The 25,000-nt window shown below is 47.3% G+C and overlaps 1 protein-coding gene across 4 annotated transcripts in view; it reads left to right on the top strand.

Moving 5' to 3' along the window:
• The first annotated feature begins 771 nt into the window (after nt 1-771).
• PUSL1 (pseudouridine synthase like 1) overlaps nt 772-25,000 on the top strand; it is a 65,571-nt gene continuing 41,342 nt past the window's right edge. Inside the window, exons 1-3 of one of the 4 annotated variants that reach the window (XM_084651974.1) lie at nt 772-1,305; nt 4,047-4,104; nt 19,434-19,621. In XM_084651974.1, coding sequence (XP_084508100.1) covers nt 1,247-1,305; nt 4,047-4,104; nt 19,434-19,621 — 305 coding nt within the window. In that variant the 5' untranslated portion in view covers nt 772-1,246. Of the gene's footprint in view, nt 1,306-1,530; nt 1,576-4,046; nt 4,105-19,433; nt 19,622-25,000 lie in introns of those variants that run through there. The other 3 variants (XM_084651975.1, XM_084651976.1, XM_084651977.1) reach the window with 3 other exon arrangements.

A 25,000-nucleotide genomic window follows, 5' to 3' on the forward strand; every position in this document is an offset into this window, starting at 1 on the left:
TTTGAACCTAAAGGGTAACATTTTCAAAAGCTCCCAAGTCACTTGGGAGCCCAAACCTAATTTTTATAAGTGATTTAGGCATCACGGCTGCAGGCTGGATTCTCGAAGGTATGTGGGTGACCAGACAGCAAATGTAAAAAATCCGGATGGGGTGGGGGGTAATAGGGGCCTATATAAGAGAAAGACCCCAAAATCAGGACTGTTCCTATAAAATCGGGACATCTGGTCACCCTAAGCTCACCTCAATAATTTTGAGGATCTGTGTCTTAAATTCCTTTTGAAAGTGGGACTTAGGTGCGAAGTGACTTACCTGCTTTTGAAAATTCTGCCCAGAATTTCTTTCACTGTTTATGCGGTTTGCTTATTACATTATTCTTCTTAGGGGGCGGGGCCATGTTGAGACAGGCTAGTCAGTTTCCCCTTGGGTTACACCAGGGTCCAGTCAATTCCACTTTCAAGCCCCCCCTGCAGCTGCCTGGGGTGCAAACTGCGGGGAAACATGAGCCCCCCCCCAACTGGTTTCCCAAGCAAGTAAAATAAGGAATTTCAGCAAGGAAAGGGAGCATTTTTAAATGCACAAAAGCTACAGGCCGGGGCAGGCGAGACCCTTTAAAGGATGAACCTCGCTCGACCTTTAAAAAATAGATTTAAAAAAAAAAAAAATTACAAAGCCATTACACGTTTTATACCAAAGGCAAAACTTTACCTCGCTCCCTACCGCGGATTGCAACTGAGTCTAAAGCTCCTCCCCTTGCTCGGGGAAGGGGGTGGCTCTGGCTTGCCCAAAGCTGCAAGCGGCCGGCGGCGCCAGCGAGCTCTTTAGGCCCCCTGGAAGCTCGCTGCCTCCTGGGCACGTGCGCCCCTGGGGCTCCCCGGGCGCCGCCTGCAAACCGCGTGCCTGGAAACCCCCCCCCTTGCAAGGGGCGCGCGGCGCGGCAGCGAGACTGGCGGGGGGGGGGCGATTCATTGCGGGGCGTCCCCGGGCAGAGCGGGCCGCTGCTCCAGCGGCCTGTGCCGAGGCTGGTTGCCGGAGCTGCAGTCCCGATCCCCCGGGCGAAGAGGAGGCTCGCTCTGAGCTCGCAGGTTTCCCCGCAAAAGCCGGGCAGGGGTTTCATGCCCGCGGAGCGGCAATGGGGCGCGGGGCTGTGCTGCTGAGCGCATTTCAATCCGGGGGGTGGTGGTAACAGCTGCTACGCGAGCCTGAACGGAAAGCAGAGCTTTTAAATTAAAGCCTTTGCAAACAGAGATGCATTCCCCCAAAACTCGGTACTTAGTTTTCTTTCAGTACTTTGGGACTAACTATAGGTAGGTGGCGTGGTGGTGGTTTGCCCTTCCGGGGGGTGGGGTGGGGTGGGGTGGGGTGGGGAAAACGAATCCGGGATCTGGGCATTCTTAGCGTGGGGTGGAAGACAGCCAGATGCCCTCATATTAGGGGATTTGTTTTCTGTGCGCAACTATAACCCCAGCCCCTGGGTGGGGTGGAGGGGGAAGTGTCCCAGTTTTTCACACTTCCTGTCTGGTCACCATAAAGGGGGGGGGGGGGGGAGGCAAGGAAACTACACACCAGTCTCCAAGGTAAATAATTCCTTGTATTTTTGGTAAATATTAATCCCGTTATTGAATGCATAGGAATACATCTACTGGGGATTAGAAACTGGAACGAGGGCAAATCGTTTGGGGTGGGGGAAATGTTGTCCTGGTTCCTTCCTCCCTCAAAGCCCAACTGGAGTGATGGGGGACGGGCCGACAACTCATGTCTATCCTTGGAAGATAGACGAAAGAGCCAGCTCGGACAGGTGTAAATGCAAAGTAACTTCATTTGAATCCCTGGAGGTATTTTGGCCTGAGGCTCTGGTCCAGCAAGGAGCCCCGTGGGGGTTGACTTTGCACCACGAAGAACAGTTTGTAGATTGCATCAGAAGATGTGGGGCTTTTTTTACCCACAAAAGCTTATGACCAAATAAATCTGTTAGTTTTTAAGGTGTCAGTGGACTCCTTGTTGTTTTTGTGGATACAGACTAACACGGCAACCCCCCTGAAGTTTGTAAGTTGGGACTTATAGCAAAGTCACTTGGCCTCAAAGTTTTTGCGGGCCTAGCTTTGGTGGGTAGGAGTGTGACAATAAGAGGTATGCCAGCAGAAGCTCCAGTGTCGGTCAGCAGAAACCTCCTTTTTGCTGGTATGGTTGATTTTGTTTGGGGAACTGGTATACACTATAAACAAACTCTTTTGCCAGCATTAGCTACAGGCAAACCCTTTCTAGTGTAGACAAGACCTTAATGTTTATAACTTTCAGGCTGTCGTTTCTACTTTGTCTCTAATGCGAGAATCAGAATCACTCGTGTGAAGGTCAGTGACTGTTAGAATGACCCCTAGGTTTGTCCCCTGTTTACTACACTGAGTAGAGTTATTTATTGCAGGGCTCTCGGTTTTCTCAGTGCTGCACAAGGTCCCTGCCTCAAGAAGTTTCTGAGCTGAAGCTCAAGGACTGCAAATGCATGTTCGCACGTGTGAGGTTACGTTCAGTCACGCTGCTCACTCGCAATAGCATCTGCGGGGTTGGGACCTTATCCTGAAAGCCTTTACCTTGTGCAAATCGTCCCCAGAACTTCAGTGGGCTTGTCGTTATCATTAATTTTGACTGATGTGCAATTGCTCCAGCTGGGGGCCTTCCAGACACTTAGCAAGGGTGGCCTGTGCACTGTGACCCTGGCTCTTGAAGGTCAGAGCAGGAGAAGGATCTCAAGGAACTGTTATGAGGGCAATTTAGGAGAAACATAAGCGGTAGGAGGGAAAAGTAGCTGAGGATGGGGTTTTGTAGAGGCTTAAAGGTGAGGACAGGTAGCTTGAACATGATATGGAAGACTAGAGGGAAAATTGGGTGAGATTCAGAGAGGGGAGTGATGTGATCAGAACATTGTGGGAGGAAGCAAGGTGACTTTGGGCAGTATTTTGTGTGGACAGGATGGGGGAGCAAGGGGGGAAAAGCAGGAAGACCAAAGAGGAGGAAATCTCAGTAGCTAAGGACAGATCCTTGATGTGGCAGTTCCTATGTAGGTGGGATGAGGGCCTGGCTAGGGAACGAGGAGAAAGGGTGGATTGTGATTTCTGCAGTCTCAAACCTTTTTGCAAAGTAAAATAAATAAATTAAAGCTTTTAAAAATGTGAAGTGCTGAATGTGACCGTTTCCCTTCGTTCTTGAACGATGCAGAGAGAACCAAGGCAGATAAGCTTGTCTTTAGACGCAGTAAAGGGGCCATTTAATTTTTGAGGGGAGAGTTTGAATGTTAGATATGCCACGTAATACATTTTGACAGCTGAGATTGCATTATTTTGCTTTTCTTTTTTTCCCCTTGAGTGAGTCTCTAACTCTCGGCGAGACCTTCTATTAGGCAGACAATGAAAGGAGACTAGAGAAGGAATAACTGAAATAAGATATGCAAATGTCCTCTGTTGTTGAAACCATAGTCATAAATTCGTGTCTGCATCTGTGGCTTAAATATTGTTCTTTGCCTATAATCAGATTAGGCCATTATTATTAATGGGACAATTACTATAGCTAGAAGCCGCAAACTCCATCCTACGTGAATTGTTAAGAAGTCTTTGTAAAACTTTGATTCCTATTCGTGTGGCCTCAATACAGTACAACACTTAACAGCCCTTGAAGTCAATGGGACATAACCATGTGCTTAATTGCTTTGCTAAATGAGGGCCTGACTAAATTAGCAGCATATAGTGGAAGGAAAACGGATATAATTTTACTTCTGTGTACAGAATTGGTGCCTGATTCGAAGCCCATTAAAGTCAATGGCAGCCTATCTAAAATAGGTGAAAGGTAGCATTTGATCCTTAGTTAAGTTTTATATAAAGAATTCGCTGGATCTCAATCACAGTCGGTCACTTGACAAAGAAGCTGACGATCCTTATTTTGCTGTAGCCCAGGTACTCAGCCTAAGTGTGATGTTCCATCCTATGTTTAGCCATCGGCTGAAGGTTGGCGTTTACTGACCATTGCTAAGAACTGTTGTCTTTCTTTTGCTCTGCAGTGGTGTCATGGAGACATTGACTGATCAGCCTGTGCTCGGCGTCCAGAATTACTTGGAGGTAGGTACTTGGGGTGGCACTGACAGAAACTGAAAAGCTAAGGTTGCATTGTGGAACTACAGATGTTATAAGGGGGAACACTTGTCCTTGTAACTGACCACTTAGAATAATAATAATACCTGGCTCCTTGTACAGCACTTTTAGTCTGTAGATCTCAAAGCTCTTTACAAAAGAGTTCAGTATTATTATCCCCTTTTTAAAGATGGGGAAACAGAAGCACAGGGGGTGAAGTGTCTTGCCCAAGGTCACCCAGCAATTCAGTGGTATTGTTAAGGATTTGATCCAGGGCAAGTTTTTCATGCCTTTTCTTTGTTTTTTGAGGGGATGTGGGGGCCAGTCCTGCAAGCTGCTCTGCGTGGACAGGCACTTGTCTAAAGGCAGTATTGTGCTGGTTTCCCTTGAGATTTGATGTTAAACTGGTGTCCATGTAGCGCTGGATTAGCTAAACCAGTTTAACCAAATGGGTGAAAGTTTGTGTGTAGACAAAACCTGGCTTACTACAGGACCTTGTGGCAGTCATCCAGCTTTTTCTGTGCCCAGTTTTCCCGTCTGATGAAAGAGGTATTGAAACACTTTCCTCCCAGGGGCATGAGAGTTTTACTGGGAGGATGTTGGTAAAACATTCTCAGATCCTTGTATGGATGCAAAGCATTGTTATTTCCAAAGCCTGCAAATGCATTTGTTAAACTGGCGCCACATGCCAGAAGTTTTGCTGTGTTCCAAAGCGGTGCATTGAATAGCTTTTTGCTATTAACAAAAACTCAGTTATTACCATGGTACATTAAAATTAATGATTTGTGCTTAATTTGAGTGTAGACACCCGTAAGAATGGTGCACTTCGCCTGTTGTCCCAGAGATGCAATCATGAATGACTGGTTTAATCTTAATGTGTGTTCCTCATGGTCATTATTGTCTCAAAGGGGGCAGCACTGTCACTCAGCCGTTAGTTTTCTGTAATTTCTGTTGGGAACATCTGGTTCTTAGATGACTTGTCTAATGTGCAGGAATTTTGTCTGATGTAGAAGAATTTTGCTAATCACCCTTATGTTGTTGAAGTGCATTCCTCTCCAGAGGGTCATATGACTGTCCTATCTAAGCAAAGCCATCAGAAATGTTTAATTAGCAGTGGATTCTTACCTCTCTCCTCCCACTAATTGACAGGTAGCGACAATCTCTCAGTTTCTACACAAGCAAAACCAAATGGCTTCAAATTGTAGAGACTTGGTACTGAGTTGGATTCTTCCTGGTAGATCTATTAAAAGCGATCCTGTGTGTCTGCCTGTGTACTTACATAGCTCCCCTCACTGTACCTCACAAACGTTGGTAATTTATCCCTGCAAAACACCTGTGCCGAAGTGGTGTTTTCCCCACTTTACAGATGGGAAGCTGAGGCCCAGAGAAATTAAGGAACGAATCCTCAAAGGTATTTAAGTACCTAACCTTCATGGATTTCAATGGGAGTTAGGTTCCTAAACACCTGATAATCTGGGTTTATGAGACTTGCCCACGGTCACACAGGGAGTCTGTTGCAGAGGATAGAATTGAATTTCGAGTCCCTGAGTCTCGATACAGGGCCTTAACCACAAGACAGTCTTCTTCTCTGCCTGGTCAAACTGGAACCAAAAGCTGGGCTTGTAAGAACAACTTTTCATAAAACTTAAGACCAGTAGAAATGGTTCTGAAAATTCCAGTGGAAACAGTTTTTGTTTTTTAAGCTAAACATTCCCCTGCAGAACTGCAATCCAAACATGACAGCATTGTGTTAGTGTGTGACACCCAAAGGTGAAATTGACTAGTAACTGTAAACAAAGGTGAGACAAGGAGGGAGAGGTAATATCTCTTACTGGCCCAACTTCTGTGGGTGAAAGAGAGAAGCTTTCAAGCTTACATAGAGTTTTTTGCTGTGTAAATGCAAAAGCTTCTCTCTCGCATCAACAGATGTTAGTCTAATAAAAGATTTTACCTCACTCACCTGGTCTTTCTAATATCCTAGGATTAATACAGCTACAGCAACGCTGCATGTAAATAAAAGTGAAATTGACTGGTTCGTTTTCATTGTCAAGATGACAAGAAATGCAAAAATGTAAGAAGGAAATTTGCCGTTAACATTTCTCTCCAGTTTTAATGCTCTGATATAACTATAAACACACATAAAGAAACCTTGCGGGGGTTTTAAATGATTTCTAATCTGAAAGCATCCCTTTTAATACACTGCATATGGGTTTGATCGTACAAACACCGTGAGTAGCACCTGAGTTGTTCCATTAATTTCCAGGAGACCTCCCAAGGTGGTCAGGACTTCTCTCTGTATCAGTTGTTAACAGGATTGGGCCCTAACTGTGCAGTAGCAGTGAAAAAAGACCCATTCTTATGTCAGCCAGTAGAAAGTGGGTCACTAGTACAGGTTACAGAATGAATGCTCTGCACATCTAGGCATTTTTGTAATGTAATGCTAAGTTAATTACAATTCTGTATTGAGCGGCACATCTCTGAACACTGCTGGTGATTCCCATGTCCCCACGAGTGGCTGTAATTAAAAGGAGACTCTGCTGTCTTAATTTACTTCTTGCAGTCGGGGTAAGTTATAAGCTAAAGTGAAACACATGCCTGTTTATGTAAGAGATGAGATTTGAGCTGTCAGAGAGGTTACAGTCCAGCCACCTTGTGCTGCAGTGGACTGTGCTTGCTATCCAGAATGAGACTCTCGCACGACTGTTTCTAGTCACTTCTGAAGCAACAGAAATGATGTATGGTTCTCATAAGCTTTACTTCTGGAAAGATTATCCCCTGGCATGTTTCTGGGCTGGGTTTATGCTTGCCAGGAGCAGAGATTAAACCATACGTTTTATTCTAGCACATCTAGGTTCTATATGATGTCTCCCCTCACATTAGGATCTGAGCATAGTATTCTTAGAGCAGCATGTTTTCTTATCATCCCTATGGGTTTTAAGGACGGTGTGCTTGTCTCTGGGATAGTCTTAGCTCTTACCCACTCCTCCGAAGAGGAAAAGCAGGGCATGTTTGGGAGGTGTGTGCAGGATAGGGCTGTGTGCAGTTCAATAGATGGTGCGAACCCTTAGCACTGCATCGGTGCCCCAACATGGTGTCAGGTGGTGATGCACTTTTGGAGGTGCTGTCCTTTTAAGACGAGATGGTAAACGTTTATGGTCGCTGAAAAGAATGACTTGTGGCCATTCAAAGATCACTCTTCCCATTTTGCATGGGTAGAATTGTGGACCTTGACGTCAGAGTTAAATTCAAGCCAGGTTAAGCAATGCCTACCTAAAAAAAAAAAGACTCTTGGAGCTTCAGCTACCATGCAGTATTCTTTGCTTCCCGGCCAAACTGTTGTGCTGTGTTTCTATGTGCTCCTAAACAGCTGCCGTTTTTCAGAGTGGTCAGAGGCACCTGCATGTCAGTGATGGGTCAGATTACTCCTGGGGGAATTATGCACCACTGTGCATGTGCAGAATTTATGTTCCCTGCAGATTTCTTTGCTTCCCCACAGAAAAATGACTTTCTGATGGGGAAGCAAAGGGAAGCCACAAGAGTGGTCATGCGACCTTCCCCAGCAGTATGTTTCGGGTGCCCGCGGCAGCTGGCAGAGAGAGAAATCGCTGTAGGGCAGGGGGAGGGACTGGGGAAGACCCGGCTGGTGCCAGGCTCAGCTGATAGTCCTGGCTGGGCTGGGGAGGGCAGGACTTCCTCTTCCCCTGCCTGGCATCCGGGGCTGGGTTGCAAACTCCTCCTCCTCTCCCTCGCTTCCTGTACCCACTGCTCCTCACCTGCAGAGGGAGGGATCACTGCGCAGGGAGCTTCTCGCCCGACCACCCTGCATCCAGACCCCCTCATACCCAGACCCTCCCGCTGAGCCTCACACCTGCCGCACCCAGAACCCCCCTGAGGAGCCCCACTCCCCTGCACTTGGACCACCCCGATGAGCCCCAACCGGCTGCACCTGGATCGCCACCCCACTGAGCCCCACTCCCCCAGCATCTGTCCCCCCCATGGGACCCCCCAGACCCACTGCCGAGCTCTATCCCCCCCACACTCAGACCTCCCCCATTGAGCCCCCCGCACCCAGACCCCCCCAACAAGCCCCTGTGCATCCAGAACCCCAACTCACCTGGATCCCTCACTGAGCCACCCACACTCAGACGGCCCCACACAGAACCCTCTCAATCCACATCTGGATCCTCCTACACTAAGCCCCTCCACACTTGGATCCTGCCGGGCTGAGCCCGCGCACACCTGGATGTATCTGGCACTGAGGGGCAGGGCACTGGGGTGTTTCTGGGGCAGGCCCAGCCCTTGCGCTGTGTCAGGGTTGGGTGCAGCCTCATGGCTGAGTCTGTCCCCAGGGGGGAGCTGTGCAGTGATCTCCCACTTCTGTGCAGCCAGTGGCCTGTGCTCTCCAGTGCCATGCTGGAGCCTCCACGTTTATTTGACCGATAAATTTTGCATAATTTTAAAATATTGTGCACAGAATTTTTAATTTTTTGGCACAGAATGCCCTCAGAAGTAGTCAGATGGTTCCAGCATATAGACAAATCGAAGGTGCTTTGGGCTAGATAGCTCAACGGACTGTTTGAGGCACGTGTTCTGAATTTGGTGGCAGTGTGGGGTTTTTTTGGAACTGGTTGACTTTTTAAAAAATTTGGTGCAATTACAAAATTTAAAAAAAACTGCAGAAAAGGTTGAAATTTTTGCAAAAAAATAGTTTTTTGTTCAACTAACTTTAGTGCTGGTCAACTTATTAAAAATGTTGAAATTAGGATGAAGTTTGTAGTTTCACAAAGAACTGGACAAAAGCTGTTTTGGGGGAAAATGTTGCTTACTCTTCTCTCCTCCCTGCTCCCCTTTCCGCCACTCCCTGGTTTTTGTCCGTTTCCCCCCCCCCGCCCCTCTCTATTTATTGTTGTTAGAGCAGCGGGTTCCCTTGTTTTACAGAGAGTTCCAGGCATAAGGAGCAGTAGAAAGGGTGTGAAATTGAGAGGACAGAGGGAGCAAAAGGGCATTGTGGGTGGTTGTTTGGGAGGAGATCTGACCATAAAAATTGAATCTGAAGGTAATGCCACACACAACAGCTCAGGCTGGAGATCTCTTATGTAATATACAACCTGTATGCCCATATGATCTTGTTATTACTCAGCACTGGAATTGATTACTTATCATGAGCCCAGCAGCAAGCAGGTGCTGCTTTATCCTCTCTAGCCTCGGGACACACACCATTTGAAGGTCACATATTTGCCCACCAACCTCTCCTCGATACCCCCTGCGGCTGTGCGATTGAACATCTCATAGCAGCAGGCCAAGGTCCATAGACTCGGAGCGGGGTATTCTGTGGAGAGCAGTGAGGAGTTCACCTACCTCGACTGTAAGCAGGGTTCAAATGGTTGCAGCAAACTGGATGTTCTTTGGCGAACATGAACCCGGCATGAAGTGCGTGTCTTCCTTATAGATGCTAAACCATCTTTGTGCTGAGACAAAGTTCAGGATCTATCAAACCTGCATACTACCTGCATTGCTAGATGGGTCACAAATCCGGACACTCCTCAGGCAGACTTGGAGCGCTGAGGGGTATTCCATATACGCTGAGTATAAAGTGGTTTGTGTGCAACGATCTGGCCTTCCTTTGGTCGTTCATCATGCCCAAAAGCGGCGTAGCGAACTTTTCAGCCAGGTTGTTGCAATGGACAAAAACAACCCAGCACACTGCTCTCAAACTTCCATCAATGTGCAAAGGGGTGCATGCCCTAATCGTACCTGGGCCTTCTGGAGGGCTGCCCCAGAGAATCATGGATTTATAGGATTGAGCCAGATCTAGGAACTTGATTGCACCATGCCCGGTGTGATGCCATCACTCGCGGTCACTCTGACTGACTGGTGCAATGTTCCTTAGAAGACTATGCGTCTGTGTATTTGCCATGCTTGTTTTTCATGGTCTGTGTTGGCATTCATTCGGCACTCACTGCTGTGGTAGCCGAGGGCTATCTGCAATTCTGGTGGTGGGAGTTAACGCCGTCTGATGGCGGGGGCACTGGTCTGGGAATTGGGAGACTCAGGTTTTATACTCCGCTTTGCCACCCACCTGCTGCACGACCTTGAGCAAGTCACCTAATCTTAGCGCCTTGGGTAGTAAAATGAGGATAATGATTTCTCACATCCTTTGGCCAAGAGCTCTGAGATTTATGGAGGGAAAGTCCTGCCTAGCGGCTAAGAATCATAACTCTAATTGGGGATCTCGGCAACATTTATTCATATTGCTCATTGATTTATAAAGCACCATCTCCAGAGACTGTATCTGGAATGCTGCGTAAATGTTACATGGCGCTTGAAAGATAGAGAGTCCAGAAGGCTGTGTATCCCATTTACCCATCCTCGGCACAGTATAGCACTGTTTTCCCTCCCTGTCCCATGCTTGGGGCTTTGGATGAGCTCAGCAGTTGTTTTGCAACATTTGAGCGAGCAGCTTTTTGTTTTAACAAGCAAATGGGTAGAATGGGCAATTAAAAAAAAAAAAAAAAGAGGGGGGAGAAAAAGTTAGATTGTCATTTCATGGCATCGGCATTTTGATCTCCTCAGCTGCACACTGGCCAATTCGTGGATATGCTCGTTCCTTTCATGTGGTTGGATTGATGTCGGGCACTGCTGAGTCGGGTTGCATTTATGAGAACCACATGGGATGTCTTAAAGGAACATTAATGGAAAACTTCTGGAGTCTGTAGGAATTTGTCCCCTTTGCTTCACCTTCTTGCAACCTTGAACTCCGAAAGACTTGTTCTTCTTCGAGCGATTGCACATGTCTGTTCCACTGTAGGTGTTGGTGTGTTCCAATACACAGTTATCGGAGAGTTTTTACCCTTAGCAGCACTGGTCAGGGCGGCCCGAGTGCCCTTTTCTGTCTCGTGCACATGGTGCAGGCATAAAGGGCTGAGCCACCCCAGGTCTCCTTCAGTCCTTCTGCCTGTGATGGTTGTTGGCGCTCCCTGTCCTTGCTTCTGCAAGGCTTTTGTCAATACCTGTATCTAGTACCCGGGTATTGTGAGTGTCCTTTTAGTAGCTAGCTAGTTTGTTAAGGGAAAAAACTTGTTTTGTGTGGTTCTGGCACCCAGCTTGGGACTGGTACCGGAGATGTGCTGCGCTCTCCGGGTTTCGAGGCCGGCCGCTTCTCGAGAAGAAGCTTCATACTCATTGGACTCTGAAGTGGGTTCCTATGTACCCCAACCCCTATGGACAAAAATAACCCAGCACACTGTGCTCTCGAACTTCCATCAACATGCCCTGATCCTACCTGGGCCTTCTGGAGGGCTGCCCAGAGAGTCATGGATTTGTAGGATTGAGCCAGATCTGGGAACTTGACTGCACCATGCCTGGTGTGATGCCATCACTCGTGGTCACTCTGACAGACTGGTGCAATGTTCCTTGGAAGACGATGCATCTGTGTATTTGCCATGCTTGTTTTTGATGGTCTTCTCCGGCACTGATGGGTACGGCGCCGCTTAGCTCTCGAGAAGAAGCTTCATACTCTTTGAACTCTGAAGTGGGTTCCTATGTACTCCAACCCCATCAGGAGAGAGAGGTCACCTGCCCGCCCTGGATTCCACCCCAGCAGGAAGCCTACAAGAGGGACCTCTGGGCTAGGCATAGCTGGGTCCAGGGCTGTACCCGTGGCCCTTTTGGAACCTTGGGGTCATCTCCCCTCCCCCACCCAGCCAAGGCAAGAGCATCCCTGCAGCCATCTCAGCTGGCTCCATCTGCCGGGCATCAGGAGACTTGTCACCACAAGCACCGTAGTGGTGATACCAAGCAGAGTAGGGTTTCCTTTCATGAGCAGCTGCAAGAGGAGAAGGAACTAGACCAGCCCCTGGTTCCGCTGGCATCTTCTTCCTCGTCTCCAGAGGAGGAAATTGTGTCAGATCCTATTTCTCCACCTCGGGATGATTCTAAGACTCATCTGGAGCTTTTGCGGAGGATGGCTATAGCTCTTGATAGACCTGGGGGAGGTCTGGGAAAAATCTCACAAGCTGGGGGACAATCGAACATCTGCGGCTCCAGCTAAAATAGCCCCATGCATTGGGAGAGCTATCTTAGAGCCTACATTGTGCACGTAGGCGCTTTTAGGTTGCCAAACTGTGCCTTAGACTCCTTCGGGGCTGGATGGTGGAGAAGTGCTCTTCTAGAGAGCACCACATAGACATGTTAATGTAAACTGCCCTCTCCTGGATGGAATCAGAATTGCTCAACTGTGTGCCATAGATCCTGTACTGCTAACTGAGATTCTCCTTCAGCTCAAGTAGCTGGGGACTGGTCCTTTGGAGCAGGAGGTTTTGATTCTATCCCCACTGTCACCATGAAGTTCACAAGTGGTCATGGCATGCACCATAGTGACAATCCTGTACCCACAGATTTGTTAGTGTTCAGAGACCACCTGCATGAAACAGAGAGAAATATCAATTTTGCAGACTAAGCATACAGTGATAGATGATTATTTAATATGTTTGGCTTTTTTCCCCCCAGGAGATTAAAACTTTCTTTCTTGGTGAATATTTATTTAGCCTGCAACCCTTAAAAACTCACATCATTTCTAGGGATGGGTGCAAACCAAGAACCCAGATCTAAGCATCCCCCCGACTTCTCTAGAGTTTGGATCTAGATCTGAACACTGTGGCTTGGCCATGTCTCTTGTTGTTTCTTTATTAATATTGGCAAGATATATAGGACCTGATGCTGTAGCCCTTACACACAGGTAACCCCACTATAAGTGCAGTTTAGAGGGACAAACCTCCAGTGTCGAGCCTGAGCCTTTTAATCCCCCATACCCAAATGAGTAGCTGTTACTCATGCAAGTGGGCACCTGGACTTCAGTGGGATTACTTGCATAAGGAAGCACTGTTAGGATTTGCAGGATCAAGCCCATTTAGCGTTGCAGCTAGTAAACTGCACCCAGTTTGATCGCCTCTAAAATGCAATAAATGCAAATCCAATTTATACACCCCCAAGAAAACAGAGCCCCAAGCCCTGAGCTGTTGTTCGTTGCTTCTTCGTTGTATTTTTCTCCCTGGACTTACGTGCACTGTGGTGCTTGCTGTTTGGTTTGAATCGTCTCCCGAGTGTGCTGTTTCCCATCGTGCTGATGAACACTGCCCAGAACAAATCTTTTTGCACAAAGCTCTGCTTTGGCCAGCAGCTTTGTGCTATATCCAGATACTATTTTCCATGCAAGGGGGGGGGGCGGGGAACAGAGCAGCCCAGGACCGCGTGAGGCTGTTTCAGAACAAACTCCAAAGAAAAGAAGGTAGACCCAGGAATGAGTCATCTGTTGTCCCTGTTTGCGTTGGATTGCTCTTCCAGCAATGTGGGTGACGGGCTTTTAGACCCATTCTTCCAGGCCTAGTGAATGTCTCTACTGTATTCTCCTTGTTGCCACAAGAACTTGCATCTATCACACTAAGTACTGGGCCAGATCCTCAGCTGGTGTGAATCGGTGTCGCATTGTCTAAGTCTATGAGGCTGCTAATAGATACCAGAAGAGGATCAGGCCCCCTAATTTTAAAATGTACCCTGATACTTCAGGAGGCGGCCGTGAGCCAATGCAGCACATACTGCCTATATTGGGTCTCTGCACATTTGGTGCTGTATGGATGAAATTCGCTTCCGCATGCAGTTTGCCCTTGTACTTCTCTTTTGACCTTTTAAAACCCATTTGAAAGCATCCATTTCCCGTCTCTCTAACCCGGCACAGTCAGAGAGGAAGCATTGTCCAGTGGTTAGAGCACAGAGCAAGATTCAGGAAGCTCAGATTCTACTCAGGGTGCTGCCATTCATTCTCTGTCTGGCTTTGGGCAGGTCACTTCACCGTCAGCGTGTTCCCCAGGGGATGAATGCTATTCTCCGATCTCACATGGATGTCATTAGTTTGCAAAGCGCTGAAGGGGCCTGCAGGGTAGGTGCTCAGTGTTGTTTTTGCAGGGCTTGCCCCAGTGTAACATCACTGGAATCAGGAGAGTTGCACCGTCGTAGCTGATAGAATTTGACCCTGCAGCCAGAGTTTCTGCTGTCTCTGTGATGTTCAGTACATACAGCATCACAGTTAGGCACGTATCGTGGTTAGGTGACTTCTGATGTCAGGGTTAGAGGTGAGACCTCATGTAACAAGCTTACCGTGGAGTTTTTCTAACTACTTTCCCTAGCTCACCGGTTCTCAAACTTATTGAGTGGGCCCCCTTCTTTGTGTCTGTAGCCAGTTAGCCCCTCCCATCTCCAGCCCAAGCCCCAACTTTAAAGCCATGTCCTGCTAGCCTGAGTCTCTGAAGACAGGCTGGGAGCGCTTGCTTCCCTGGGCTGTGTAGAGACACCCTCACGGTCTGTTTTAACCTTTAAAGGGCAATTGGACCGGGGTCAGAGAGCTGAAAATCAGGTCTTTCTATAGGATGCAGCACTGCAGGTGATGTCTCTCTGTCTCCTCTTCTGCACACAGAGATTTCCCTGGTTCTGCAAGACTCTGTCCTTCTTCTCTGGATCCTGCTGAACCTAGCAGGGATTCCTGTTTCCTGTCCCTTCAGGATATAATTCTGGCACTTAAGAGCAGACATTTTCATGCTGTTCTAAATGTGGAAGCGCTTAGCAAATGACCTGTCAGAAGAACAGCCCAGCTACCTGCAAGTGGTTCTTTTCATGCATCACAGCGTAGGCAGGAATTCAGGGTAAAGTGAAATCCTTGGATGTGTATCCCAGCTCAAGGAATACTGTTGGCTGGAGAGAACGCACACCAGAAAGTAAAGTCAAATAGAAAATTGACTGGATTTAGGTAAATGAGGCACCTCTGGCCTGTGCCAAGCCATCAAATGGCAGAGCACTCAGAAATGAACATCAGCTAAGGTGAGGATGCTTGGATGCAGTATGGGCTAAGAACCAGCCCCTGGGGACTACTAAGGCCTGATCCTCCTCTTACTTACACTGGAGTGATCAGGAGTAAGTCCATGCAAGTCAGCAAAGTTACCCTGGTGTGAAAACAGCACAACTGATGGGAGACTCCTCAATCCTAGACTCCAGTCCCAGCTGTACCAGCCACTTGCTGGGTGACCTTGGGCAAGTTGCTTAATCCTTCTTCCTCAGTTTCCTCATTTGGATCTCTGAGATCATACCCAGGGGAGATATTTGGGAGGCTTAATTAATATCAGTAATGCCGGGGTGAGTTCCTCTGAAAAGCACTGGGCGGGTCCAAAGTGTTTTTATTTTATTATCAGGCTTTTACCTGAAATTACTAAAGAGTAAATAATGCATCTTTTCATAATTCAGTGCAGGTGATATTAGCAGATTAGCGTTGTGGAAATCAGGGGGAAACAAACCACCAGCTGCATATAGGCTCAAAGGACATCTGGATGGTCCAATTATGGCACACACTCATAAGTGAAGGGGTCATTTGTGAGTTGCTCACAACTGGGGTCAGCAGTTCAGCAATGCTCCGCATTGGGGAGATTAATTAGGACGTGCTTTTCACTGAGCTATTAAAAAAGGAATCTGGTGCAGGAGTCACTTGTAATATCTATTAAAGACCATGTGGCCGCTCGGCTGGAGGGAAAATAGCTTTTAATAGCTCTGGTTTTGTTGTTGGTTATTCCTTGAATGTTCAGCACATAGATCCTTCAGTTTCCTCTCCAGAGAGTTCTGCATGGGAAGTATGCCTGCTGGATGGAGGCAGCTGTGAAAATAGCTTTTCTTTGTCCCCGTCGTCCAGTTCTGTGTCTCTGTGGGTTCATTGTTCCCCACGTGCCAGTCAGCCAGCCCTGCTTGGATCCTACAGTCCACTCTTCTTTTCCAGTCTATTCTATTCTCCAAAAAGAGAGCGCTCCTCCCAGGCCGAGGGGTGAGATCCAAACCTCAGCGCCTGGTTCTCACTGCAGTGCCGTTCAGACACTGGTTTGAAAGGGGCTGGAGAAGGGATGGGCTGGGCATGGGGATCCCCCTGAGCCCAAGCAGATGCAAATCCGTACCAAGCCAAGCAGGGTGTTTCCCATGCTCTAGCCCGGCTCCCCAAGTGTGGATACGCTGCGCTTCTCGTATGCCTGACGAAATCTGCTAAACCCAAACACATCTTCCTGCAAGTTTGCTCTCTAAATGCAGCTTCAGCTTTACCATAAGTCGCTGGGCCACATGTCAAGGTCTGCTAAAGAAAACTGTTTAATTTCTGTCTGCTCCTCTCTGCTAAAGGGTAATAAATAAAGATTTTCACTGTTAATTGTAACCATATGTGAGCGCCAAAGAGAAGGACTAGGAAGAGAAAAAGCCTCGGGTGGGGTGTGTTCTGGTTCCCAGGCCTTCCCCCTGTAGCTCAGTTACATGTTTGCACTCCTCCCCATGCTTCATCACGGTATGTTTCTAAGAGTCCAGAATCCTCTGTGCTAAAATAGCAAGAGCCTGGAAGGCATTTCCGAGTGAGCGGCTAAAACTTTATTGACTCTCGGTACCAAATTGAAATCTAATAAAGATCACTGCTTGGCCTCCTCAAGAGGGAGGGGAGTGAGAGCCAATTGCTAGCCATTAATCTGGTTTTCTCCTTTATTTCTTTTTCAGCCCATCTTTCTGATCTCTCTCCCTCCCCCTCCATCCATGTCTCCCCTCCCTCCCCCCCCCAGCTAACTGCCTTAGTCTCTCTCTAAGGGCCTGTGAACATGAGGCTGAAAGGTGTATTTGCACAACGAGATAGCGAACGTGTTTTGAAAACTCGAGCATATATGGGACAAGTTGTGTTTTAAAATGTGTAAAGTCAGTCCTGGTGAACCCTAGGGTCCTACTCACTAACGTGTTAAAATAAAACCTGCCCTGTCTTCACTAGGGTTTTTAAGAAAACGTAATTCATCCTAGTGTGCATGCAAACACACACACACACACATGCCTAATTAGCTGTAATAGAGTCTCTTAATTAGAGGACACCACATTAATGACTCATTTAGCAGAGTTTTTCTTTACTTTCCTAGCAGGGGGGCTGTGATATCGCACCTGTTTGTTTTTTTCCAGCCCTTTGTTATGGGGCAAAGGAGGAAAGCGAGGGAGGGGAACCCAGCTGTTGGGGAGGGGAGTGGAGGGGAATGGGAACTGAAATCCCTTTCAAAAGGTGTTTAATTCACTCTGGAAGCTGTGCCATGGTGCAGAACCTTGCAGATATTAAATTACTTCCACCACCCTTGGTTTAAAAATGCTGATTTTTAGTAGTATTGGGTGTAATTTTTAACTGTCCATCCTCTGCCTCCTCAAAAAAATCTCACTTCACAGCTGCAGTGTGATTCAAGGGCAGAATGGTGGCTCTAGTAAAATACAATCCTCTCTCTATAAATAATATATTGCCCACAGTCGTATTAATTTTAGTCTTGCTGGGACTAACGTCCCAGTAGCGTTAGCAGGACATCGCATCAATGCTAAGATGACTCTCACTAGGAAAGAAAGGCAGAATATTTAAACAGGAGCAGCCCAGTTCTGTGTTATAGTCACATGTGTAACCAGTGAAGAGAAGGGTGTGACTTGAGTCCGTATGGTTTATCCCGTCACTAGTATCCCTGCGTATATGTCCTTGCATCAGCTCCAACGCTACACGTGCGTATTAATGGGGAAGTGCCTGGATCCTTGGGTATTTATTCCTGAGACTAATGAAATGCAAGAGCTAGGTGCTGTGTTACTGTTAGTCTGATCTGCTGGCCCCTCCTCTGATCTTAATGACTGATGGAAGCCTATTGCTCCCTTTATGGGTGGGAGGAATCTTTGGCTTGAGATATTTTATTCAGCTAGTGTCTGCACTGGAAATGAAAGGGTGAACCCTGCACCTGCTAAAGTCTGGTGGCAAACTGCAGTGGTGCTGGATCCATCTCTCGGTGCTGCTGATGTCTCTTGAGTGAATTGCTTCCATAATCTTTTAGGGGTGTGTCAGGCTAAGGTCAATAGCATTGTAAGGAGGCCTAGGGCAACCAGTGGTTTTCACCCTCTGGTCTGCAGACCCCTGAGTGTCCGCAAACTATGCCTAAGATTTCCAAAGGGGTCAGCACCTCCATTTGAAATATTTGAGGGGTCCACAAATGAGAAAAAGGCTGTAAATGCAGTTACTCGCCCATCACAGGATAAGCTGCTGGGTTGCATTTAAACGCTGGGCGCGTCGACTGGCTGTCATGGCTTGGCTGTGACTTACAGATGGAGACAAGACAACGTTTTGCATTTTAAGGGTTGCTGAGAAGGGGGAGGAATGGATTTGCCCACCTGACCTGCCACTCTGCTAAATGCCATCTCTGCTCAGCCAATCACACGCTGTATGGCACGGTGAGAGGAGCCAGGGCTAGGGAAAGTCTGGGACAGCCATATCTTGGTGGAAGATTGGATTTAGAATCTGGGTCACCCTAAAGGGGAAGTCACCTTAGAATCATTGAATATCAGGGTTGGAAGAGACCTCAGGAGGTCATCTAGTCCAACCCCCTGCTCAAAGCAGGACCAAACTTTACAAAACAACCAGCCAACCTACTCTTCTATTTTCTATTCTGTCTAGGTTTTTATACCATCCTCGTCACCACAGTGTCTGGGCACCTTCCAGTTGTGTATTAAGCATTGTGACTAACATCTGTTGTATGTGATACCTTCTTCCCTGATGACAATTGTATGAAAAGCAACGACCTGCATCTACAGCGGTGACTAGGGATTTTGAGTGTCTCCATCTTTGGGTGTCCAGCCTAAGATGTCTTTTAAAGGAGCCTGATTCTCAGAGGGTAAACACTCCGCACTGTCTGAAAATCAGACCCCTTTATCGTGTCTCAAACTGGGCCCCAAAATCACCCCGTCATGTTTGAAAATTGGGTATTTTGTTGTTGTTGGCCTCAAAGAAACGAAAGCACCCACTGGTCTGCTTTCTGCAAGGGGCTGAGGCCTCTGAATTGGACTCCTGTTGATTGTCCTTGGAAGCTGATGGACCCCAGCCCCTTGCAGAATGGATACCTTGATGAGAACTGGGAAAACATTATTAAATATTTGCCAGCGACAGAGCTGTCTGGTTTTGTTTCCTGCTCAAACGATCGGAGGCCAGTACTTAGCATGAGTCATGGTGAATGTGTTGGGGGCTTGGAGTGAGGAGTTCTCTTTCCTCTGGTGTGTTACTATAAAAAAGAAGCTTCAAAGGGAGAAGCAGGTGAACTGATGCAGGAAGTTTCATTTGCTGTACGTGCTCACATTAAATGTGTACGATTTGATGTTCTACCAGAGCAAAGGTCAGATCAGTGGGACCAGGCCACAGCGTTGTGTTCTAATGCCTCCTTGCGAATCCCTTGCTCACTGTCCCTTGTCTTGGATTGCAGCGGGCGGCACAGAATCTCAGACCCGTCACTCCCATCAAGTTCTACGTCTCCAGCCGAACGGACACCGGCGTCCATGCCCTCTGCAACTCCGCTCACCTAGACATCCAGAGAGCCGTCGGGAAGCCGCCTCTCCCTGAGAGCGTTATTGTCTCCGCCCTCAATTACTACTTGAAACCCGAACCAATCCGGTGAGTGGGGTGGAGGGATAAATCTCTCTCTGCGATTGCTGGCGAAGGTGCGATGAACTCCCCCGCATTTATCCACGGAATGGGTCTGACTCTCTTACACATCTCTGCAAGCTCTCCATCCGCGTCCACACATACAGTTTCCCCTGTCCCACCAGTGTGGTTCAGCAGTCAGGCAATCTCATCGTATCACAGTAATGGCACTTGGTGGAGAACCCTATAAGGGTTGAAATGAGGGAGATCCTGGGGGGATCCAGCTCCTGTAACAGCTACATTCAGGGCATGGTGAACCAGTGATGATGGTATGCCTGTAACTTCATATCCTTGATAGACAATCAAGGGGTTGTTCTACAGAAAGCTGCAGATTGCTCAGGTAGTCGAATTTAGCTCTTCATAAAAGCATTTCTTTGCCCGTATAACCACCTTTAAATAAGATTGCTTCCAACAACACAAAGACCTCTGAGCAAATAAACAGGATTTTCAGTTGCTCGCTAGCACCAGCCAGGCCCTCTCCACTCCAGTGAGGTCAGCCCCATCCCTTCTCAATACGATCTCTTCTGCCACTTGACCTGGTTCAGAGAAGTTAAGTCAAAATTCCCAGTTTATTATTTTTGTAATAAAATACGATGCTCTGCTCAGTGATGCAGCTACACAATCCTTATGAGCTGATACCAGATTGGTGATAACTAGACCAAGGAGCATGTAATTGCAGAGTTGAGCACGATATAAGGATCTACATAGACTAGACTAGAATGTCTGTCTGATGTTTTGTCTCCTTTCCCTCACCCCTCTGCAGTTATTACTAGTTCTCATCGAATCACAAAATCAGCTTATTTTGGACAAAACCCAGGTCTAAACACCTGCTCCCACAGACCTGGCTGCTGGGAAAAATATGATAATTAAACCAAAAGCTTTTGTAGGGAAGTTGCATTTGTTATATAAGCAATTTGTAAGGTATATTGTATGTTAATTTTCTGTGTTTCCAACAGGATGGGTGAACTTAATGTTCATCTGTTTCCTTCCTAAACTGTTGTGTGCTGTTACTGTGAGCTGTTAATAGTGCTATATTCCTCCTCCGAGGTGGGTGCATTTCAGTGATTAGTGAGTGAACGCTAAGCGTGATGTTTACTTCCGTCTTTTTTTATTGTTTTGAATGCTTTGTGGAAAACAACCAAAAAACCTCTCCCAAATTGTGGCACCAACATGCTGTTTGCAGATCATCACTTTGCTTGTGTGCTTTAGCTCTCTACCATACCCACTATCTGTCTTGTCTGTTTCGATTGTAAACTTTTTGGGGGCCGGGATGATCTCTTTGTTAGTACAGCACCTAGCACCATGAGGTCCCCGTCTCGCCTGGTCCCTAAGCGCTTTCATAAATAATAATCTACGTAAGTGCTTTACAATCCAAATTGGCATTAAGGAAAGCAGGTAGTTGGGTCAGTGCCTGAGACCTGGATGATAGATCCTTGATGTAAGATGCCCATTCATGGTGCTTACAAGGAGCATGGCCTGCACCATCACGTGTCGCCACAACCCGCCTGCTGTCTGGTGGCGTGAAATTAAACAAAGGGACGCTTATGGAGGCGAATACTCTCCTGTCACAGAGCCAACGGGCTCGGGACAAAAAACAAATCCCCAACGCACTCTGTGAAAGGATTGTTGTTAAGCATAGCAACATTATTGTAAAGTGTCCCTCCCCGTCCCAGCGCCCCTGTTTGCTTTAAATCCTAATCTCCTCTTTGTATAGCAGGGCCCAACCCAAATGCCGACACAGCAAGGCCTGGGATTTGGGGGCTGACATCACAGTTGCATCTGATCTCGGCATTGCAGGGTAGAGAATCCAGTCGTCTGACATTGGGGGACTGCGCCAACCCTGGCTGTAAATTGTCAGCTCTGAGATATTTTTGCATGGGTGGTCGTGGATTTTTTTTGTTTAATGCCACTTTTTCTCCCCTCCGTGTTGCCTGTCCGGTTTGGGAGAATCCCCAAATCAGCGTATGAAATACCATGTAGGGTCATGTCCTTTGGGGGGGGTGCTGAGCCAGCCCTAATAGCAAGACACCTCCAAAGCACAGGACACCCACAGCCTAGCCCAGTTGTTCTCAGACTTTTGTACTGGTGACCCCTTTCACACACCAAGCCTCTGAGTGCGACACCCCCCCCCCCCGATAAATTAAAAACACTTTAAATATATTTAACACCATTATAAATGCTGGAGGCAAAGCGGGGTTTTGGATGGAGGCTGACCGTTCATGACCCCCCCATGTAATAACCTTGCAACCCCCTGAGAGGTCCCAACCCCCAGCTTGAGAACCCCTGGCCTAGCCCATCTCTGCAGCACCCCAGAGAGAGAGCCATTTTTGTTATCCCAGCGGGAGTGAACGGTGAGACAGATTAGGAAGCTTGGTTTAAATGTCCTGATCCCCCCCCCGCCCCCGCAAAGCTCTCTCAGGCTTTAACTGGTGTGGTGGGTGCTCAGCAACTCTGAAAAATTAGGCCCATTGTCAAAGGTGTTTAGGCGCCTAAAGATGCAGATAGACGTCTGGCGGGGTTTTGAGAAGCACCAAAGCCAGTTCAATGCCGAACGCCCATTGGCTTCAGTGGGAATTAAACGCCAAATATGCTTAGGGCCTTTTGTGACTTGCTCGGGTCCATGCACTGAGTCAGCATCCAGCCAGAGTCAGGCCGAGCTGCTGGTCCCCATGCATGTTCCGTGAGACCCTTTGGTGTGTTGACAGGTGGAACAAGGTGGAGGATTCGCTGAGTTGCCGGGACCCCAGAGTTCTCTCTCTGCTCTTGTTCTCTTCAGCACCATCTCCAGAGCGTTCTTCACGGCAGCGTCTTCACGGCTTTGCCGTTAGTGTTGCCCAGGACAGGCGTGGTGACACCCCTGGATGACAAGGGTCAGCGTGGGAGACTGCCCCGCTGTGCCTCCTGCTTGGGAGCTGTCCTCCAGTATCCTAAATTCAGCCATGGTGCTCATGAGGGAATCCATGCTTGCTGCCATGGTGGCCGGGGTCCTACCCGCGCACAGTGAAAGCTTTCCCAGGGTCTGGAGCTGAGTGTTTGTAGCTCGCAGGGCAGCCCTCTTGGAATTCAGGTGCTCAGCACCCCTCAGGATCAATCCCTGCTCTGGTTTATTGCAACGTTTCCGGAGCTGGGTGACCAGGCTACTTTGCATTGAAATACAGTGGGGCCTTTTGTCTGAAGGCTCTCGACTGAGTGAATAAAAGGAGCAGCATCTGCAGCAGCTGTCTCGGAGCCAGCTGTGCGCTCTTATGTCTGAACAAGTGCCATGGTATCTGCTGGGCGGTATGGGAACGATTAAATACAGTCCTCGGAATTTGAGTTTCACGGACAGAGGAGATGCAGAGGGAGAAGGTGTTGTAAGAGACTTATTATTAAAGGGACAATCAACTTCAATTATTATTTTTAATTGACTAATTTCCTGAGGGATTACTGCTCCCCTGCTGATGTGTAGAAGGGTCTTTAGGGCAGGCTGAGGAGCGATCTCATTGAACATACTCCTGACACACACACAATGCATCTTCCTTTTGCCTCTTCAGTGTTAGTTTTGCAGCTGCAGTTCTTTGGAGATGCCCTCTCCTGGTGCCTGGGAAAGGGAGTTCATCCACCAAGGTGCTGGCGAATAATGCCTCGGTGCTGGGGCTTGGGACAGGGAGCCCAACTGGCCCCCGGGAAGGAGTGAAGCTGGCTATAAAATGCTGGCAAATGCAGAGTAAACAAACTGGCCAAAAGAGAGATTTTCTGATCTCATTTGTTTAGCGTAATCTAAGGTGTAAATATTTAGGTCAGAGTTTTTCAGAGGGGATTGTGGTTTTGTTTTGTTTCAAGTTGATGGTGTCTCTTTAAGTGCAAAAAACTTAGTTTGCAAAGTCCATTAAGTTCCCTCAAAGCAAATGCTTCTGTGATGATTATTTAAAAAAAAATTCAGTCCCACAATCTCACTATTCAGAGGCAACCCTACAATAATAAACCAGGCTGTACAGCTCAGCATTCAGAGGCAACCCTACAATAACAAACCAGTGTTGACAAATGTAAGCTACTGTGTCCAGATACCCTGCTTAAAATACAGGAAAGAATCCTCGTGGTGGTGGTTTTGAGGTTTGGGGTTTTTTGATACTTGTGACACACAGCAAAGCAAAAATGAATTTGAGTTCATTGACAGTTACGGTGCAAAGTAAAAAGCAGCAATAAGATAAAGTTTGACTCCCACTGGCAAGCCCCCTTGTATAGGTCTCAGCTGTACTGCCAACAGCAAGTGCATCACTGTAATTTCACTTGTTTAAGCCCTCAGCCAGATGGATTGGTAATGGCTGTGGTTACCATGTGGCCTTTGAATGCATAGTCAGAGGCCAGCGCATGAAGCCAGTATTTCACAAGCCAGCTGAAGTTACATGTTTAACATCTGTGGGGAACTGTCCCTCGAAAGCTTTCACCTTGTACAACACATATAGAAAATGGCCTACACAGCTGTCTTGAGAGCTAGGAGAGGGTTTGTTTTCAGATGACTCTTTGGTTTAAAAAAGGCAATAAAATAGAATTTGGTCGTATATTTTCAGTCTTTGAACTTAACACAGTTTGGAAGTCAAAGAACTTCTGATCACTCCGACAGTAGGAAGGAACAGAGTATAAATGTGGAGGTCCCATATTTGGTTTCTTGCCTGTGTGGTCTAGTGGTGGGAGCAGTGGTTTGGAAGTCAGAACTCAGAGATACAAAGGCCAGAAGGGACAATTATACCATTTAGTCTGACCTGTATATCACAGATCACAGAATTTCATCCACTTCCTCCTGTGTTGAACCCAATAATTTGTCCACTCTATTCCTGGCTCTGCCACTGACTCATTGTGACTTGGGCAAGTCACTTAACTTCTCCATGCCTCCATTTCCCCTTGTGTCAAATGATTCCTCTTGGCTTCATTGGGGGTGGTTTTAGGCTTTGTTAATGTTTGTTTGGTGCTCCAAAATCCTCAGATGAAAGGTGCTCCAGAATTGCAAAGTGTTCTTTTCTGAATTCGTTTGCAAAATCCCATGCAATTTTTCTTTCTAACAAAACAAATTTGGTGTTGGCAGTCATCCAGTTTCAACATGAATCATGGTGGGTGGGTGAGTGAGGGACTGAATTCGATAAGGAAATAGCCCGTGGTGATGTGTTCCCACTGTGACTCTAACTAGCGAATTGTGGGGTTGGAGGTAAAGGTTTTAAAATCATGGCAAGTAAGTTGACAATGTCCTTGTGATTGATTATAGTCTGGGTTGATGGCTAATCATTACTGGGGGGAAAGGACGTGTAAGAAGAGCATTTTGCTTTTGTGACAGATGAGACAAGCATCGAGAAGTGGAGTTGGGGACCAAAAAAT

The sequence above is a fragment of the Lepidochelys olivacea genome (assembly GCF_965140295.1).
Source record: "Lepidochelys olivacea isolate rLepOli2 genome assembly, chromosome: 18".
NCBI lineage: Eukaryota > Metazoa > Chordata > Testudines > Cheloniidae > Lepidochelys > Lepidochelys olivacea.